This window comes from Symphalangus syndactylus, chromosome 18 (genome assembly GCF_028878055.3).
Source record: "Symphalangus syndactylus isolate Jambi chromosome 18, NHGRI_mSymSyn1-v2.1_pri, whole genome shotgun sequence".
Lineage (NCBI taxonomy): Eukaryota > Metazoa > Chordata > Mammalia > Primates > Hylobatidae > Symphalangus > Symphalangus syndactylus.
Window position 1 is genome coordinate 54,403,455 of NC_072440.2, and position 19,920 is coordinate 54,423,374.

The 19,920-nt window shown below is 44.4% G+C and overlaps 1 protein-coding gene across 1 annotated transcript in view; it reads right to left on the reverse strand.

Moving 5' to 3' along the window:
• LOC129467480 (BOS complex subunit NOMO3-like) overlaps positions 1-19,920 on the reverse strand; it is a 45,222-nt gene that overhangs the window by 18,606 nt on the left and 6,696 nt on the right. The window contains 12 exon segments of the mRNA XM_055252005.2: positions 1,357-1,493; positions 3,048-3,179; positions 3,459-3,618; positions 5,008-5,098; positions 5,100-5,177; positions 10,482-10,632; positions 10,816-10,921; positions 14,105-14,194; positions 14,524-14,661; positions 15,553-15,705; positions 16,780-16,868; positions 19,360-19,405. Of these exon segments, the coding sequence (XP_055107980.2) occupies positions 1,357-1,493; positions 3,048-3,179; positions 3,459-3,618; positions 5,008-5,098; positions 5,100-5,177; positions 10,482-10,632; positions 10,816-10,921; positions 14,105-14,194; positions 14,524-14,661; positions 15,553-15,705; positions 16,780-16,868; positions 19,360-19,405 (1,371 nt within the window).

A 19,920-nucleotide genomic window follows, 5' to 3' on the forward strand; every position in this document is an offset into this window, starting at 1 on the left:
GGAAAGGTTTCCTAAGTATCTATCACTTATTATGAACCGGATATTAATCGATCTCCTATAACAAATCAGCCTGTCAAGTTTTTGTAATTAAGCAGTTAGGGGAGTAAGCTGGCACGTGAAACACCAGTTTGAATTCTAGTTTCTCTACAGAGAAACTAAAACCTGACAATGACATCTGCTGCCGCTCGACATCAAAACATTATAGAAAATTCATGAAGGGATCTACAGAGGTGTTCCTGAAACCCATTTCACACTGCCTTTCAGGCCACAGAGACCACAGTCAACAAGAAGCTAAGATCCTGTTTACGGCTTTGTCCTCTGCGCTGGAATAAATATACCAGAGAAGGTGGGGCACAGTGGCTCACGCCTGTAATCCTAGCGCTCTGGGAGGCCAAGGCGGGTGGATCCCTTGAGGTCAGGAGTTTAAGACCAGCCTGGCCAACATGGTGGAACTCTGTCTCTACTGAAAATACAAAAAAAAAAAAAAAAAAAATTAGCTGAGCATGGTGGCACGCACCTCTAGTCCCAGCTACTCGGGAGGCTGAGGCAGGAGAATCACTTGAACCCAGGAGGCAGAGGTTTCAGTGAGCCGAGATTGCGCCACTGCACTCCAGCCTGGGCAACAGAGCAAGACTCCATCTCAAAAAAAAAAAAAAAAAAACATATATATATATATACGTATATATACACATATATATACGTATATATACACATATATATACACGTATATATATACGTATATATGCGTATATATACGTATATATGCACATATATACACGTGTATATATACGTATATATGCACATATATACACGTGTATATATACGTATATATGCACATATATACACGTATATATATATATATATACGTGTATATATACGTATATATATATCAGAGAAACTCACTTGGCAGCATCTTAATAAACAAGAGTGGAGTACACCAAGGACACTTTGATACCTAAGAGGTTCACTTAAGCCCCGCCATAACCCTGAGAAATAGGTATTAAGATCTCAATTTTCAGTGAAAACCGAGGCTGAGAAGCAGTAAATGAATTTACCCAAAGCTATTATTACTAATAATATAAAGCCAGCGTGCTCTGCACTGTACCAAAGGCCACCCCGAATCACCAGTCAGATTTAGTGTAGAGCCAGGACAAGGAAACCTCCTAAATACAGGGGTCCTTCCACTGAGACTATAAATGCTTCCTGATTATGCGTTGCGTAACAGGTGGGCGAGTGGAGAGGCAGAAAAGGAAATCTGACTTGACTACGTTTACAATATTCCTGGCATGTTAGTCTTTCTTGATATCCACAAGGCGAGCGTTTTTCCAAATAAGAGACTCCATAAGCCGTACATACCAGAGTGATGGCGTGAGACAGGGAACATCTCAGTATGCAGCCCGTCTGCCTGAACTCAACTGCAGACACGTCATCCTCTAGCACTTCCATCTCCAGGCTCTTGATCTTCCAGCACCAATCCTCATGCATGATGCTTACTGCAAAAGCAAACACCAAAAACGGATACATGGGCGTGGAGCACACCACCTCCCTGCACACTACCAGAAACAATGATCATGAATTAACTAATTTTAAAAAGCAGGTGTGTATGTGGACATAAAGATAGAAATATACACATACAAATATTTATAACTAGCAGTATTTGGAATAAATTACTGCTAAAGAAAACCTGGAGCCGAGCGTGGTGGCTCACGCCTATAATCCCAGCACTTTGGGAGGCCGAGGCAGGTGGATGGCTTGAGGCCAGGAGTTCAAGACCAGCCTGACCAACATAGCAAAACCCCATCTCTATTAAAAATACAAAAGTTATCCAGGCATGGTGGTGCATGCCTGTAATCCCAGCTACTTGGGAGGCTGAGGCAAGAGAATCTCCTGCACCCGGAAAGCAGAGAGGTTGCAGTGAGCCAAGGTCGCACCACTGCACTCCAGCCTGGGTGACAGAGCAAGGCTAAATTTCAAAAAAAAAAAAGCAGAAAGAAAAACTGGAACCAACGCCATTACATCAAGAAACAAATCCAATGGGGCCTGTAAGATCAGGCTGCAAGTAAGGTATTCGGGGATCCACAAACTTTTTCTGTAAGTCTTTTCTGCTTTGCAGCCCACATGCTTTGTCGGTCTCAACCACTCGACTTGGCCGCTGTTACACATGAGCAGCCATAGAGAATCCATAAACAAATGGGCAAGGCCGTGTTCAAAGGAAACTATGCTTATAAAAATAGGCAGTTTTTTAGTCTGCCAAGCCCTGCCATAACAGAAAATATTAATATAATTCCAGAAAAAGCAATCTGTTTTATAAGCTATCCACAGATAGCAGCTCCAAGCTGATTTCTGAAAAAGCAGAAATACAGGCAAGAAGTGGCTTCTTGAGAAGGGCAAGGAAAAGGGAAGTAACATTTGTGGGCACCAGCTACTTAGCTGGCTCTCTGCACAACGGGCTTTATAAACTTTACTTCTTTTAGTCCTATATTCTGCAGAAAGGTTCCATTACATCTACTTTACAGATGGGAAAACTGAGTTTCGGGGAGGTCAAGTACCTTGCCATAGTCAGTACTCAGCACCAGTACTGCTAAGTTAGTAGAACACATCAGTGGAACTTTATTTCTTTTAGTCTTATATTCTGCAGAAAGGTTCTATTACATCTATTTTACAGATGGGAAAACTGAGTTTCGGGGAGGTCAAGTACCTTGCCATGGTCGGTACTCAGCACCAGTACTGCTAAGTTAGCAGAACACATCAGTGGAACTATTTCGCACTCCTTTTTCTGGCCTTTAGAAATAAAATGTCGTACGTCGGGGCACCCTCCCTTAACAGAAGCAGCCAGTGGGCTGTGCGGACAAGGTGGCGGTCACCTCAGGGCCTGGACTCCTCCATGCTTGTCCAATGCTAAATAATGCAGTCAAGGTCACGAGGCAAAGACGACTTAAAACAAGGAAAGGTACATGGTCGTGATACAATTTGAGACCTGGGTTTTAGAAAGTTTACAAAGACAAGAAGTGTGTGAGGGCCACAGGATGTTGCATTCCAATTCTTACTTTTGTATTTTCCAGGGAGCACATTGTCAAAGGTGAAAGTCACGGAGTTGACCTTGCCGGAGAGCTGGAGGCTCCGCTTCTCACCCTGGCGGCTCAGGGACTGTAGAGTCACCAGCAAGTCACTGCAGGTGTCTGCAAGAAAAAGAAGGGAGGGCCCCATGTTACCCCTCACGAGGCTTCAGCACAGGTTCGAATCCTAGCCCTATGTAATAGCTTCTTGCTACTGCTGAGCTCCTAAGAGGCAGTGGCCGGAGGCGGAGGGGGTGCTTCTTTCAAGCTAACATGCGTCCACTTGACTCCAAGAAGCCTCCCTCGCACGCAGGTGATCAGTAGCAAACAACAAAGGCAAAAGGAAAAGTTTCCCAAATCCCACTCCTACCAGCTGACTTCTTTGAAACTATGTGTTTTTACTTTCCAGTGATATCTTATCCAAACAAGAGACTCTCCCAGAAACTGATGCCAAGAACTGTACAAAGGCCACATCCATCACGGGCCTGTCGGTCACAGTAAGAGGAAACATCTGGGGTTTCAATGTCAGCCCTGCTCTGGTCTCTGCCTCACGAACCATCACCTGCGGAAACGTGGATGGAACGTTAGAGGCTGCATTCGAGAAGATCTTCTCCCTGACCTACAGGGAGCTAGAACATTCATCTGAGACCAAGGCTAAAGAGATTTTGAAGGCCAAAGGTTCACTTCCAGGCCGATTTTACAATCACAACAAATTCACGAATAACTTGTGTGAAGTAAACACAGTTCTACCCAGATGAAAAATTAGCCTCAACAGACCCATGTGTATGAACAAAAGTCTATCTGGCCTAATTCCCCGCAGGCATACAAAGCAGACATGCCTCACTTACATACTAGAAACCATACTACATCCCAGTCCCATTTCCCAGCTTCGGATCACTTGTAGCATAAGTTCTGAACCTGTCAACACTATGTGGATGACACTTTGGTGGAACTGTCATTTTCTTCTTCCTGTTGTTCCGCGTGCCTTTCTTGGGCTAAGAAGAGGAACAGGTAAAGGTAGCAGCGGTCAACGTTTTCATCCCTTGTAAAGATGACACTGCCCTTCCTTGGAAAAGTCCATCACACTTCCCAAAGGGCTTCTTCCAAAGGCTTGTCAATGTGGACATCTTCGCAGGAAGCCAGCTACCATCTAATAATGGCAGCTGTCAACCCACACACCACACTGTTCTGTGGAAGCAAGAACGCAATCTCCTACCCTGTTTCCCACAGAAGGAGTGACCCCACTTTGCCCTAGTGGAGAGCACAGTGTAACAGGGAACCTTCCCGGCCCTCTTCCTTTGTGTTATTTGCTCTTCCACAGAGAGGAAGGGCAGCTGCTGATTTGATGGGTGAGAGCCCACGGAAACTGTCTCTCCCCAAGGGCAGGGCCACTGCACTGAAAGGCATGGTGGGCTGACCTCTGCTCTGTCCTGTCTCTTGCTTGCTTGGGCCAGCTGTGGCTTGGGCCTTCACCATGGTGATGAGACCACAGGCCAGAGCGTCTCCCCCTTCTCGGCCTGCTTAAATGGATAAGTCGCATGGTCCCTGCCAGCCATCTTGAAGTCAGGGCAAAGCAGGAAATGGGAAGCTCCGTTTTGGCCTGGGGTCCCAGAAGCCACGCACTGTGGCCATTTTTGAGCTGCCATTAGTAGAGTTCATTTTTGGTGTCCTCTTGGACTCATCGATATTCTATAGCAGCCAGAAGCCTGAAGGTAGAGGAGTGACTGGCAGCCTGATACTAACAAACACCAAGACTGGAGAAAAAAGAGGCAGATGGCATTATTTTTTAGCTGGATGCCTATCTGGCTCTACTGGTGCAGGATTGTAAAGACTTAGAAACAAGAAGTTGGAAACTGGAATGCTCCTTTTCTAACCCCATTCGAGCTAATAACCCTTCTAAAAATCACTCCTTTTTCTCAAAACATTATAAATTTAAAACAATGCATCGCACCTGAACTTTGTAAGTCCCTGGTTTTGCTTTAAAACAAAATGATCCATGAGCATCCGTCTCCACGGTGACCAAAGACTTGTCCTTGTCTTGACAGGACAACTTTGTATTTACTCATCTGCTTGACGGTGTCGGGGAAGCAAATGATTGATATCTGACCACAGACACTGAACCTGCAAAGAAAAGACCATTCATTCCAGCACGAGGACTCAATTGTAACAGGAAAGGTTCTTACCCACCAAAAAAGACGCAGCCCTCTCCCAGCCCTTGTTCCTGAGAATAGTTTAATCTTAATGAAGAGACAGAATGCAGTCCAGATGATTCTGGTTTTAAAAAGCAACCTTCAGAAGGAAGACTGGGCCTCTTTCTACAGAACAGGGGCCCGTAGTGGGGCTGTTTGTGTGTTCTGGGTGACATCTGGCAATCCTCTACTGCAGAGGCAATTTTAAGAAAATCTGCAGATAATAAAAACATTTCAGGTAATTGGATCGTTGACAGTGGAGCGGCCTTGGACTAAGAATGTGGGCTAGCCCTTAAAAGCAAGAGCTCTAAGCTGCCTAAGAAACTATGGCATTAACCAGGCCATCAAATAAGTCAGGATTATCAAAGATGCCTTCCTTGCTTGTGATTATATATAATACAGCAAACTGGGAGATTGGAACAGAAAAGGTAATTAAATTAAAATATGCAAAGCTAAAATTGAACTCCTTGGGAGGTAGGAGCCACAAACGTAACTTATAACTGAAAAGCCCTATTAAGGTAATGATTCCGATTTGAGATTCTAAATAAGGAGTAAGGTGTTGCAAGGCATCCCTCGAAAAACACATGAAAGGCCCCTCTACAAAGAGTGCTAGTCTTCATTTCTGAAGCAGTTGGTGTGTTAAAGTGTAATAGTACATCCTAGCTGGGGGTCACAGTTGTCTTTTCAACTGTTCGTTTTAAAGAATCTTCAAGAATCATTTTAGATGAAAAATTAGTTACTTTTGACATAATCAAGAATGTTGGATTCTGACAATTAGGGGTACATTAAATGTTGGAACCACCGCTCCGCCTCAAATAAAAAAGCAGGAAATGGTGCACAAGGAAATGGTGGAAGACTGTGTATGTGAAATCTAGGAATCATGAAAAACACAGTCATTTCTTCAGAGTGAAGGGACTGCTCAGCTATATGAGCTCACTATCTCCAGCATGGATCAACAAACTACGACCCAAGGACCAAGTCAGGGCCCCCTTCCTGTTTGTGTATGAACTGCAAGCTGAGAAAAAGGGTTTTACACTCTTAAGTGGTTAAAATTTAAAAAAAAAAAAAGGAAGATAATATTTCATGACATGTAAAAACTATATGAAATGCAAATTGTGATGTCCAAAAATGTAGTTGTGTTGCGCCCTGCCCATTCATTTACAAATTGTCTATCTCAGCTGTTGTCCTAGAGACCGTATGGCTCACGAAGCCTAAAATAGTTATTCTCTGGCTCTCCACAGAGAAAGTGTCCCAATCCCTGACCTAGCATATGCATTTTGGTTCTCACATTCCGCTACTCTGAACTTTCAGAATAAAAGGATGGGAAGCAAACACTGACACAATCATTCCCAAGGACCTTTCATAGTCTCTTGATTTGTGTACCTGTCGGGGGACACACCACCTTGTCTATTTCCTATCAAATCTCTTTGCCTCCTTAAGTTGTAAACATTTGAACCATAAGATCTGTTTTAGCTCATATTCTTATTAAAAAGAACTGCCAATTTTCCCTAAACCTCAAATCTATACTGGCTTAGTTTGGAAAAATAAACCAAAAAGGTGGTAGAAAAAGGTTCCGTTACACTGAAGCCCTTAAAAATTGATTTGTATCAATAAATTCTTTCAACAGGGTTTAAATATATATACGGACAGAAACAGGTAATACTGGTGGATATTGAGAAAACTCTATTTTCACAGTCATTTGGACAGAAGCCAAAGAGTTTGTTTTTACAATAAATTGACTAATTTTTTTTTATTTTACTTTAAAGAAAGACTAGGCACCATGGCTCAGCCTGTAATACCCAGCACTTTGGGAAGCTGAGGCGGGTGGGTCACTTGAGGTCAGGAGTTCGAGACCAGCCTAGCCAACACGGCGAAAACCCCATCTCTACTAAAAAATATAAAAATTAGCCTGTAATGCCAGCTACTCAGGAGGCTGGGGCAGGAGAATTGCTCGAACCCGAGAGGCAAAGGCTGCAGTGAGCCGAGATGGCGCCACTGTACTCCAGCCTGGGCAACGGAGTAAGACCCTGTCTCAAAAAAAATAAAAATAAAAAGAAATAGTAAGAAGTATCAGTGTGCTAAAGAGGCAAATGTACTATGTTGGCCGAAAAAAAAAGAGATTTTCCAAAAATGTTCAACAAATGCTATTTTTCTTTCTTTGACCCAAATACTCTACTTTAAAGGAGAAAATAAATATATTTCCTCCATCTCTGTGAACAGCACCTCTTCCATCTACTCCGTGGCTCAAATAAGAAACCTGAAACCTCAACAGCACAGGCCTATGGGTGTGTTCTCCATGTGACCTACCAAATCCATCTACTCCTCACTCCCTCGCCTGCCAGCCGCCTGGGCCCAGCCACCACCATATCTCCTCTGGACAACCACCACCGCCTCATATCTGGCCCCTCCATTCACACCATGGCTTTCCTCCAATCCATTCTCCACACAGGAGCCAGGAAGAAAAACAAACTTTTTAAATACCATGATCCCTATCACTCCCTTGCCAACTGATAACTCTTTTTTTTTTTTTTTTTTCAGATGGAATCTCACCCTGTCGCCCAGGCTGGAGTGCAATGGTGCAATCTCAGCTCACTGCAACCCCTGCCTCCCGGGTTCAAGCGATTCTCCTGCCTCAGCCTCCCGAGTTGCTGGGATTATAGGTGTGCACCACCATGCCCCGCCAACCTTTTGTATCTTTAGTAGAGACCGGGTTTCACCATGCTGGCCAGGCTGGGCTTGACCTCCTGACCTCATGATCCGCCTGCCTCAGCCTCCCAAAGTGCTGAGATCACAGGCGTGAGCCACCGTGCCCAGCCAACCAACAGACAACTCCTAACGGGTTTCCACTGCATTAGGGAGCAAAGCCCAATCTCAAAGCAAGGCTGCAAGGCCCCAGAGCTCCCTGACCTCAGCCACCTCCTCTAGCTATGCAGACTGCCTTTCAGGTCCTTCCTGTCCTGTGCAGGCCTCTGAGCATGCTGCTCCTCTACTAGGGAAGATCTTTCTTTAGCTAACTTTCAGTCTTTACTAAGGTCTCTGCAACCCAGAGAGCCTTGCAGAGCTCCCAGTCTAAATTAGCTCTTCCTGCAGCACCATGGTCTCTTCCCTGCACAACATTTGCCATAATTTAGCAGCATAAATGTATTTGTCTTTTTTGTCTTTAAAATCTTATTTTATTTTTTAATTTTTATCTATTTATTTATTTTTAGACCAGGTTATGAGACTAGCTAATTTTTGCATTTTTGGTAGAGATGGTGTTTTGCCAAGTTGCCCAGGCTGGTCTCAAACTCCTGGGCTCGAGCGATCCACCCGCCTCCGCCTCCCAAAGTGCTGGGATGGATTACAGGCATGAGGCATCAAGCCTGGCCACAGATGTATTTGTCTTCAGTCTGTCTCCCTGGTAGGGTGAAAGCCCCATCTCTGGAACACTAGTTTGATTAATTATTAGGTATGAAACATTTCTCAGTGCCTCATCTAGAGTAATTGCACAAAGTGTTTATGGAAGGTGGGAAAGACTTAAATTCAAGAATTACTTTCTGAGGGTAATTTGCTTCCTTGTCTTCCATTCACCACTGGACTCCTTGACCTCGACCTACATCTGTCTACAGAAAAGAGTCACTGTGGCCTCCTCAGTGATCAAGCCAGAGGACTGTGTTCACCAGGGCTCAGCTCCCTGGACCTCCCTGTTGGGCACTACCTCCTACCCCAAACTTACTTTCTTAGCTCCTATGACCTCATGCTCCCCAGGTCCCCCTTGGGCCACCTGGCACTCTGTTTTTGGCCCACTGGTCTTCTAATTCTACCTGTACATACATATTTGAGGTCCTGGCTACCACCTGCAGCTGAATCTTCAGGATTTACCATCCATCCAAAAGCACCTATTGAAGAGCTCCACCTAGTGGTCCTACAGACCAACGTGGCCAAATCTGAACCCTCATCACCTAACTGGCTTCTCTTTCTGTCCCCAGCCATCACACCTCTCAAGCTGGGCACCCTAAATATCTCACCAGTCTGTCCCTGACTTCCCTACAAGGCAAGCCCTTGTCGTCTCTGCTTTCAGACCTCCTGTGCCCAAGTCCTGTCCCCTTCAAAGCCATTCTCCTCCATGCCATTGTTTTCAGAATGCCTTATTGAAAACAATGATCAAAGCTTGTTATCTTAATGCTCAAAACCACTCATAGCCCGTTGGCCCCAGTGGGAGAGCCCCTATGCCCCGGTGGGGTGTGAGGAGGTGCTATGGGGTTGGCCTCATCACCACCTTCACCTGCCAGTATATTCTGCTCCAGTAGCACCCAGCCTTACACCCGCAGCCACCTCATGCTGCTATGAGACTGCCTGACTTTGCTCATGCCGTGCTTCTCCCAAGCAGACCCTGCACTCTCCTTCTAAGCTACTGTTTTGTGAGCACCTGTTATTTCTAAAGCTGTTCTGCAGGTTACATGCAGGTGGATCTGGGATCTGACTCCAAAGCCCGAGTTCTTGGCACTACACAATCTTGCTTCAGATGATGGTAAAACCACATGAATTCAACCACAAGATGTCCCTGCCTGTACTTATAGTATAATGAGTAACTACAAGCAGGAAGAACTACACCAATGACCTGAAGCATCTTCCAATAAGCTTTCTCAACCAACGATACCATCTTCCAAAAATCCTCAAAGATTAAGCAAAGAGGCGTCCTGTGAAAGATCGTGAAAGTTAGACATGAAAGATTTTTGAATTACACAAGCCCATTTTAACTCGAAGCAAGGGACTTTTCATTAAGCATCCGACATGTCAGTACCTTCAGTTCGTAAGATTTAGAACTAATCTTTCTTGGCCGAGTGCAGTGTCTCACACCTGTAATCCCAGCACTTTGGGAGGCCAAAGCAGGCAGACAGCCTGAGGTTAGGAGTTTGAGACTAGCCTGGCCAACATATAGTGAAACCCCATCTCTACTAAAAAATACAAAAATTAACTAGGTATGGTGGGGCACGCCTGTAGTCCCAGCTACTTGGGAAGCTGAGGCAGGAGAATTGCTTGAACCTGGGAGGCAGAGGTTGCAGTGAGTCGAGATGGCACCACTGCACTACAGCCTGGGCAACAGAGCAAGACTCTGTCTCTCAAAAAAAAAAAAAAGTACTAATCTTTCTTAAGTTCTTAAGCTCAGGAAAGACACAGAGATCACAGGTCATTTTGTTCTACAGTGGCTGCCAGCATAAACACTGGCGCTTCCAAATCCACACCATAAGCTTACCCTGTTGCAATAATGTCAGCCAGCTGAGGTGTGTTCAGTGCAATTTTGATGGTGACCGTTTCAAAGTAGAGGTGCTCTTTCTGAGCATGGATGGTGTATGTCCCTGTGGTTATGTTCTCAAGGCGGAATGAGCCATCAGCTTTTGTTTTCACTGTAAAACAAAAACACACGAACAGAAGATAAGCCAAAAACAACAGTGCATCCTTACATGTACACCAGAATACTTGAGACCAAAAGCTGCCATGTTTTCATATAGTCATCAGTTCCTCTCCATTTCTCTCTGTGATCCAAAAAGAGCACTGGCCATCAGCCCGTGGCTGCTGTGTCAGCCCACCTTTGATTTGGTTATTCAAAGTGACTACTGCTTCTGGAACACCATCTCCTTCGGGTCCGTTCAAGACCCTCCCGGTGACGGAGAATCCCATGACGTGGAACACGGGCTAGAAAACAAAGAAGAAGGTGCTCAAAGGTGCTCCTGTGCCAGAGTCACAAAGCCTCCTTCTGCTGCGCCAGCCGTCACCTACCATCTCTGCTCCTGCCGCCCACCTCGCAACACTCAGTGCCCCGGTCCCGTGTGCCAGTTGGGCTCCCTCTCACCTTACCCATATCTGTCTTCTCTGTTGTGTTCCCAACACACTACTGAGTGTCAAACAACAGAACAGAAAAGGTCTAGAGACTTACTTCCCTAGTTAAAAGGTCTCTGACTCAAGCTTCTAAAAGCTCCCCACCCTTACCCCTGTGCCATCTCCTCCCATCCAGATGCCCCCATTTTGGTGAACCATGTCTTCCTCCAGTCTCCCATGCACACCCCAGCATCACTTTGGACGCCCCCTCCCGCTCCTCCAGCATAGATCAGTCCTATGGATTCCACCTCTGCAAGTTCTCACGTGCCCCCTCCTGTCTTTCCACCACGGCCTGAACACAGGTCCCTATGAAATTCACCTAGGCCGGGCGCAGTGGTTCACGCCTGTAATCCCAGCACTTTGGGAGGCCAAGGCAGGTGGATCACTTGAGGTCAGGAATTCAAGACCTGCCTGGCCAACATGGTGAAGCCCTGTCTCCACTAAAAATACAAAAATTAGCCAGGTGTGGTGGCAGGCGCCTGTAATCCCAGCTACTCGGGAGGCTGAGGCAGGAGGATTGCTTGAACTCGGGATGCAGAAATTGCAGTGAGCCAAGATCGTGCCAGCCTGTGCGATACACCAAGACTCTGTCTCAAAAAAAAAAAAAAAAAAAGAAATCCACCTAGACCACCCTCCTCCACTCCCATCACTGACTCACACGTGGTCCCATGCTCTGTGTGTCTATGCCCCACTCGCCTGTGCGCAGCACACCTGTGCTTTCTCTGCAGTTACTGAGTTCCAGCCCTGATCTTTGTATCCCCAAGGTCACCACTGCTAACCTATTTTAATATCTTCATCAAACTTACCAGTATCTGAAATGTCCTTGCTCGATTTCTTAGTTGTCTCCCTCCCACTAGCATGTTACCTCATGAAGACAGGGACCTTTTCTGTCTTAGTCACCTGGTGTACAGCAGGCACTCAATAACGGACTCCTGAATGAATGTGTGCACGCACGTGTGCAACAGCATTTGAGATGAAGCTTTAAATAATTAAATGACTTCCCTTTTAGGCAGGTAGCCCTTCTTTTTTATTTTTTTATTTTTCTCAGCAAATGGTTTCTTAGTGATGGTCTCACATGACAGGTAGTCCTTCTTGATCTTTCCAAAAAGACATGTTTCATTCCATGCATTACCTACTTATTAATTCACATATGTACTCAACAAATATTTTTGCTGGGCACCTACTATGTGCCAGGCACTAAATCACATGTTAGGAAAACAGTAAAGAATAAGACACTCACGGTTCCTGACCTCAGGGAACTTATAGGACCCCATTCCCTGAAATTCCATTCATCATTTTCAAAATACGTATTTGGCTGTAATCCGGGAATAGCTGTCTCTGCTCACCTGCCCCCATCCTTCTCTGCAAGCTACAAGAAGCAAAGTAAAGGCTTCATCTTCTTACCCTCCTCTTTCCCCTCTAGTGTACAGCAGAACAGTCAAACACTCCATTGAATCTTAAAATGCAGAGTCTGCACCCCACTGTGCATGTGACCTAAAAGCCCGCTTCTGCCAGTTTAAGCCATTTTAACACAGCACTTTCAAATGTAGTATTAAAAGAAAATGATTAAAATATAATTGCTTCAATAACTCTAACATTGGGTGGTCCACTTAGGAGAGGCTGTTATTTTCTTTTGGGATTTGCTCTAGCTAGCCGATTTTCTACAGTAACCATTTTCTACTTCTGTAATTAGAGGAGACATAAGTGAGATGAAAAATACATTTACCATCTATGTGAGGGTCTAGGCAGTTTATCAAGCCACGTATCACACTGCCCATTCCTACCACCGCGGTCCAAGCTCTGCCAGTTCTCACCTGGTTGACGGCCATGGCATCCCAACTGGTCTCCCACTTCCACCCTGACAGCCTGCAAACTCTCCTCAACGCAGCTGCCAGAAGGATCACGCTGCTCCTCTGTTAGGAACCCTCCAGGGGCACTAATTCTCACCCAGAGTTATAGGCAAAGTGGCCCACCAGGCCCTGCACAATCTGCCCTGTCACCTCCTTGAACCTCTTTCTGCCTCCTCCTTCCTTGCTCATTCCCTCCACTCCAGCCACCCTGGCCTCCTTGGGTGCCCCAAACCTTTCAGCACACTCCTGCCTCAGGACTTTTGCACGTGCCATTCCCTCAGTCTTACACACTCTTCCTGCAGGAGTGAGGTATGGTTCTCTCGTTGTTTGCCTTCGGGTTGTTGCTGAAATGTCACCTTCACAGGGAGGACTTCCCAAAAACACCCTATGTACAACTGCAACCCCTGTCTCCACCCTGATACTGTACGATCTCCTTTCTTCCTTTATTTTTCTAGAGAACACTTATCACCTTCTACTGTACTTTCTAACTTATGCATCTATACATGTGTTGACCCTTCCTGTCATTAGAACATGAGGTCTAGCCAGGTGCGGTGGCTCACACCTGTACTCCCAACACTTTGGGAAGCTGAGGCAGGCAGATCACTTGAACCAAGGAGTTAGAGAACAGCCTGGGAAACATGGTGAAACCCCATCTCTACGAAAAATACAAAAATTAGCTGGGCATGGTGGCATGCGCCTGTGGTCCCAGCTACTCAAGAGGCTGAGGTGGGAGGATCACTTGAGCCCTGGAGGCAATGGTTGCAGTGAAATGAGATCATATCACTACATTCCAGCCTGAGTCACACAGTGAGACCCTATCTTAAAAAAAAAAAAAAAAAAAATGAGGTCCACAGGGACAAGAATTTTTGCCTCTTTTGGTCACTGCTGTATCCCCAGTCCTGGAATGGTGCCTGAAATGTATGTCACTGGCACTCAATAAATATATTCCACTGAATGAGTAGATTTAACTAGGAATCCACCTCTCTACAATAAGGACATCATGTGTAAGAATACAATACCAGATTGCACTTTTTTCAACAGCCCTTCTGGATAAAATAATTGATTTTTTTTTTTTTAAACATGTTTGCAACACCTGTGCCTAGGGATGGGCACTCAAACACCTGTCCCTCTAGAAGACAGAAAGCCTTACCTCGATTTTCAGGCTGTCATGTTCCACCGTCAAGTCAAGTCTGGAAGGTGCCACATCAAAGGTAATCCTCTCCCCTCGATAGAATGGAATCTGGAAGGAAGAGTCTGTTAATCACTAAGAACCACTAACATGATCAATCAGCAATATTAATAATCGATCTAGCAGCCCACAAATGACAAGGGATTCAAGACAGACCAAGAGAAACATTCACCATAACTGTTGTAGATTTGAAAAAAGACTTGCCCTTTTTGTAGCTATTACTAAGGGGTGAGTGTCTCATCTTAAGTAAGTTACTGCTTAACAGCGTGTTCAGAGAACTGCAGGCCAACCATCTTTTCCTTTAACACACAAACAGCATTGGCTTTTACTGTGTCATGAGAGTCCTAGACATAAACAGAAGGGAAATCTGCTTCACTCACCACAGGGTAGCCCCCACTTGGCAATGAATAGAAGGAGAATGAGCCATCTTCTCTGGAGACCGTGTAGCACAAATACACCAGACTCTCGTCTTGGGGCTGGAACCCAGGCACTGGTGAGATATTGCAGCCCAGGACATCCTGTGCCAGGGGGGAAAAAAGACAAGACTTCCTTTTCCATTTACATGTTCTGAATACCATCAATTAGCCACATCATAGGAAAATTTTTGTAAGTTTCATGTCAATATATGTATTTCTGAAATCTAAGACACATTAATACAGATAAAAGGAACAAAAATCTTGACATTCAAGTTGTAAAGTTAAAAACTGGCACAGTCTTCTCGGGAAAAATGACATGACTGTCCTTCCTTATGATAGGCCACCATTCTCCAAATAAGAAACGGAGGCTGAGGAAGGTAATATGACCGGCCCAGGGTCGCACAGCTAGGAAGAGGCACTTGTTTAAACCTGAGATTTGTTTAAACCCAGGTCTGATTTCAAAGCCTGTGTACTTTCCATCACATACCACTGCCTCCCAGTGTAGATGTGCAACGTCTTGTGAGTCAATGGAGACACATGATATTCTTGAATTTTTTTTTTTTTTTTTTTTTTTGAGACAGTCTCACTCTGTCACCCAGGCTGGAGTGCAGTGGCGTGATCTCGGCTCACTGCAACCTCCACCTCCCGGGTTCAAGCGATTCTACTGCCTCAGCCTCCCACACAGCTGGGACTACAGGCATGTGCCAACATGACTGGCTAATTTTTTTGTATTTTTAGTAGAGACGGGGTTTCATAATGTTGGCCAGGCTGGTCTAAAACTCCTGACCTCAAGTGATCCGCCCACCTTGGCCTCCCAAAGTGCTGGGATTACAGGCATGAGCCACCACACCCAGCCTGAGACACACGATATTCTTAAGTGTTAAAATGATAAATCAAACCAGACCTGCATTTTTTAAAACAGTACGTTCTGGTCTATAATTCCCCCACCCTCCTACCCTTCACACCATCTCTTTTGTTCTTTTCTTTGCTTACCTCTTTAGTTACTAAAGAAGAAAAGAGAAGAAACTTCACCCCTTTCGTGGGCTCCCCATCACTTCGGACAGAGCCAGACACATTGTAGCCAGCAACTATGAGGGGACTGGCTGCATTGGCATTGGAGTTGGTTACACACACTGTCGTGCTTGCCTGTAACAGAAAAAGATTTTAACTTGCGAAAAAATAAATACTTGCAAAGTGTCTAACAACATGAGGACACGATGAAGCTAAGATATTAACTGGGAAATGTAATCTATAAAATTGCTTATTCAGCATGATCACTTTTTTTTCTTTTTTTGAGACAGAGCCTCACTGTGTCACACAGGCTTGAGTGCAATGGCACAACCTCGGCTCACTCCAACCTCTGCCTCCTGGGTTCAAGAGATTCTCCTGCCTCAGCCTCCCAAGTAGCGGGGATTAGAAGCGCTTGCCACCACGCCCGGCTAATTTTTGTATTTTTAGTAGAGATGGGGTTTCACCATGTTGGCTAGGCTGGTCTCGAACTCCTGACCTCAGGTCATCTGCCCACCTCAGCCTCCCAAAGTGCTGGGATTACAGGCATGAGCCACCACACCTGGCTGATCATTGTTTTTCAATGCCCAAAATGAAGTGAAAGGAAATGTGGCAAAATGTAAATAATAATGATTTTGTCTATACGGTGCTATTTTACTTGTACACTTTTCCAACTTCCAAAATTTGTTTCCACTGCTTTATACTCCTCTATATGTTTCAATTTTTTAATGAGCATATTTTGCTTTTTTTTTCTATTTTTAATGATATATACTGTTAACTGAAGATTAGCCTAAAGCTGCCTCCTTACATATTTTAAGTTTGGCCTAAAAGTTTCTCTATACATATTGCCAAGTCTCAGCCAATTCAAGCAGCCATCCTTCAACTACTCACAGGCGGCCAACTGTTCAAACCATGTTCAAATAAGACAAATGTCCAGCTGTAACCGATCCAACTGTTTCTGTACCTCACTTCTGCTTTCTGTCCGTCACTTTCTTTTTCTGTCCATAAACCCTTTCCAATCACACAACAGTGCCACAGTTGCTGTAAACCTATTCTGGCTCAGGGGCCTGCCCAATTGACAAATTGTTCTATGCTCAATTAAACTCTGTTTAATTTGTCTTAAGTTGTTCTTTTCATAATATGTGTATATTTTTAAACATTTTTGTTAAGGTACAATAAACACAGAGAAAAGTGTACTTATTCTAAGCATACAGCACAGGGCTTGTCACAAATTGGGTACTGGTTACCCAACAGAATAGCACCAGCAAGCCAGAAGCACCCCTCACACTTGCTTCTGGTCACTAACCCCCCAGGAGGATAAACATTATCCTGACTTCTAACAACATGCTTCACTTGAAAATCCCAATCTCATATTAATGAACTCAGATTCTTCTATGCAGACAATTAACATATAATGTAAACCTTAAAATCTCTTCTATTTATAAATGTGTAAGCTCTTTCATTTCGAATAATTTTTTTTTTTTTTTTTTTTTTTTGAGACGGAGTCTCACTCTGTCACCCAAGCTGAAGTGCAGTGGTGCAATCTTGGCTCACTGCTACCTCCACCTCCCAGGTTCAAGTGATTCTCCTGCCTCAGCCTCCCGAGTAGCTGGGATTACAGGTGCATGCCACCATTCCCGGCTAATTTTTTTGTATTTTTAGTAGAGATGCGGTTTCACCATGTTGGCCAGGCTGGTCTCCAACTCCTGACCTCAAGTGATCCGCCCACCTCAGCCTCCCAAAGTGCTGGAATTACAGGCATGAGCAACTGCGCCCAGCCTCGAATAAAATATTTTTAAATGTTGCTGCAGAATAGAAAAACCCCCAAAACCAAAAGTCATAAACAGTGAGACATCTAGGTGTGAAACTATCATCAATTATAAATGCATAAAACCTACAGAGTAAAAAAAGTAACAAAACCTATAGAGTAGAAGCTGAAATACTGATTCCAATGCTTCTTTAGCAAAAATGAGATACAGCTTCAATACTAACATAGAAGCTAACATGTCAAGATGTCCCTTAAGTCTTATTTTAATTTGGTCTTTCACGGCTATTACAGAACCTCACCTACTAGGTGGAGTTCCTTTTTTGATTTTTGACTATAAACTATTTCAGTCGAACAAAAAAAGATACGCTAAAGAACACTTACATACCTTCTAACCAGCTAAAGAAATTTTAAAAAATACAATTCAAGATGCTGGCATACCCCCAAGTCCCCCTCCTCCCCCTTTCTCTAAAAGTATCATTTTGAACAGTGTCTGCTATTCCCATGTATGTCTTCATAATTTTTCTACATAAGACTGTATCCTCCCTGTCTCTACTAAAAATACAAAAATTAACTGGACTTGGTGGCAGGCGCCTGTAACCCCAGCTACTCAGGAGGCTGAGGCAGGAGAATCGCTTGAACCCAAGAGGAGGAGGTTGCAATGAGCCAAGATCATGCCATTGCACTCCAGCCTGGGCAACAAGAGCAAGACTTCATCTCAGAAAAAAAAAAGACTGTATCCTTAGCTAGGTGCAGTGGCACACGCCTGCAGTTTCAGATCCTCGGGAGGCCAAGGCAGAAGGATCACTTAAGGCCAGGAACCAGAGGCTACAATGAGCCATGAATATGTCACTGTACTCTAGCCTTGGCAACAGAGCAAGATCCTGTTGCAAAAAAAAAAAAAAAAAGACTGTATCTGGCCGAGTGCACTGGTTTACACCTGTAATCCCACCACTTTGAGAGCCCGAGGCTGGTGGATCATTTGAGGCCAGAAGTTCGAGACCAGCCTGGCCAACATGGCAAAATCCCATATATACTAAAAATACAAAAATTAGCTGGGCGTGGTGGCGCATCCCTGTAATTCAGCTGCTCAGGAGACTGAAGCAGGAGACTCGCTCGGACACAGGAGGCCGAGGTTGCAATGAGCCAAGATCACACCACTGCACTCCAGTCTTGGCAACAGAGCGAGACTCCGTCTTAAAAAAAAAAAAAAAAGACTGTATCCATAAATGATGTTATCACAAGTATTTAAAATCATATTTCCTTCAACTCTGTTTTTTATTTTTTTTGAGACAGAGTCTCACTCTGTCGCCCAGGCTGGAGTGCAGTGGCGCAATCTCGGCTCACTGCAAGCTCTGCCTCCCGGGTTCACGCCATTCTCCTGCCTCAGCCTCTCCGAGTAGCTGGGACTACAGGTGCCCACCACCACGCCCGGCTAATTTTTTGTATTTTTAGTAGAGACGGGGTTATCACCGTGGTCTCGATCTCCTGACCTCGTGATCCGCCCGCCTCGGCCTCCCAAAGTGCTGGGATTACAAGCGTGAGCCACCACGCCCGGCCAACTCTGTTTTTAAATGTAGTTACATTGATATATGTAGCTCTGGTTCATTCATTACTGCTGACATACAGCAGCCTATTGTATGAAGGAACCCCAATCCATTCTTCTCTTGAAAAGCATTTAGGTTGTTTACAATATTTTGCTATTACAAACAAAGCTGCAATAAACATTCTTATACATTCTCCTTGGGCACACATACCACAGTTTCTAGAATGCTTAGTATATTTACAGATTTCTGTTTCAGGCTGAAAAAAGAACAACAAATAAATCTCATCAGGGCCTTCTGTTGTTGATTTAGTTTAAAATAGCTATAGTTAATAAAACAGATCTATTTCACAGCAGGAAGACAACAGTCACCTAAAACTGAAACTTAATATTTTAATAGTTTATGCACTCTGCTAGCCTAAATTAATATTCAGCGTATCATCTAACCTTTTACAAAGAATGTCTAGTGATTCAGTTAACTTACCAAAACTCCACCCTAGGGGAGGATCAATCTTCAGAATGAAATCCCCCTAAAAGGAAAAAAAGAAAATGTAATTTCAAGAAATGAGAATTGTGACTCTGGCTTAATTTAGTTTAGTGTTATCATTTAATCTAAAATTTTTACACCAGGAATGAAATTCTAAGAGTAAGCCTTGTTCTTCTAAATGGTACTGAGCACTGTGATTCTCTTCAGATGCTACAAGCTGAAGCTGAACACAAGAAGTTTTCATCTAAACAATCAAAAGACAGTGCTGAAGCCCATTCGTGAGTTCTAAAGACACTAGGTTCAGCCACTCACTGTCTTTTAATACTAAACATTCTATTAATTGAGTCTTCCATTAAGCCCTCACATGCCTGCAGTTGAACAAGTTAGCATGTATCTTCAGGAACTAGAGTCACCTCTTAAAACTAGATTTGGCCAGGCACAGTACCTCACACCTATAATCCCAACACTGCGGGAGACCAAGGCAGGAGGGTCACTTGAGGCCAGGAGTTCAAGACCAGCCTAAGCAACACAGCAAGACCCCATCTGTACAAAAAATGT